This window comes from Habropoda laboriosa, unplaced genomic scaffold (genome assembly GCF_001263275.1).
Source record: "Habropoda laboriosa isolate 0110345459 unplaced genomic scaffold, ASM126327v1 scaffold151, whole genome shotgun sequence".
In the NCBI taxonomy this organism is placed as follows: Eukaryota; Metazoa; Arthropoda; class Insecta; order Hymenoptera; family Apidae; genus Habropoda; species Habropoda laboriosa.
In genome coordinates, this window is record NW_017100286.1 from 152,520 (window position 1) to 152,730 (window position 211).

The 211-nt window shown below is 47.4% G+C and overlaps 1 protein-coding gene across 1 annotated transcript in view; it reads left to right on the forward strand.

Annotated features, from left to right (window-relative positions):
• Positions 1 to 211, forward strand: part of LOC108573700 (WD repeat-containing protein 47) — an 82,920-nt gene that overhangs the window by 26,615 nt on the left and 56,094 nt on the right. The window contains 1 exon segment of the mRNA XM_017936178.1: positions 1 to 67. This exon segment is cut by the window's left edge and continues 27 nt beyond it. Within this exon segment, the coding sequence (XP_017791667.1) occupies positions 1 to 67 (67 nt within the window).

Consider the following 211-nt stretch of genomic DNA (forward strand, 5'->3'; position numbering starts at 1 on the left):
ATTTAGTCAGACAATTGTCCGCTCCGTTACCTGCGCAGGTGGTCGATAACAGACTTCAGGGAGATGGGTAAGCGAACGTTTTTATCATTCCTGATCGGTAGTTTATCGGCGCAACTCCGACGTACAGTCGGTTTTTTTTTCCTCTGTACGAAGAACCACATCGGTAAATGATCGGGAAACACTGGAGCAAAAGCGTATTCGGTGCTCTGCT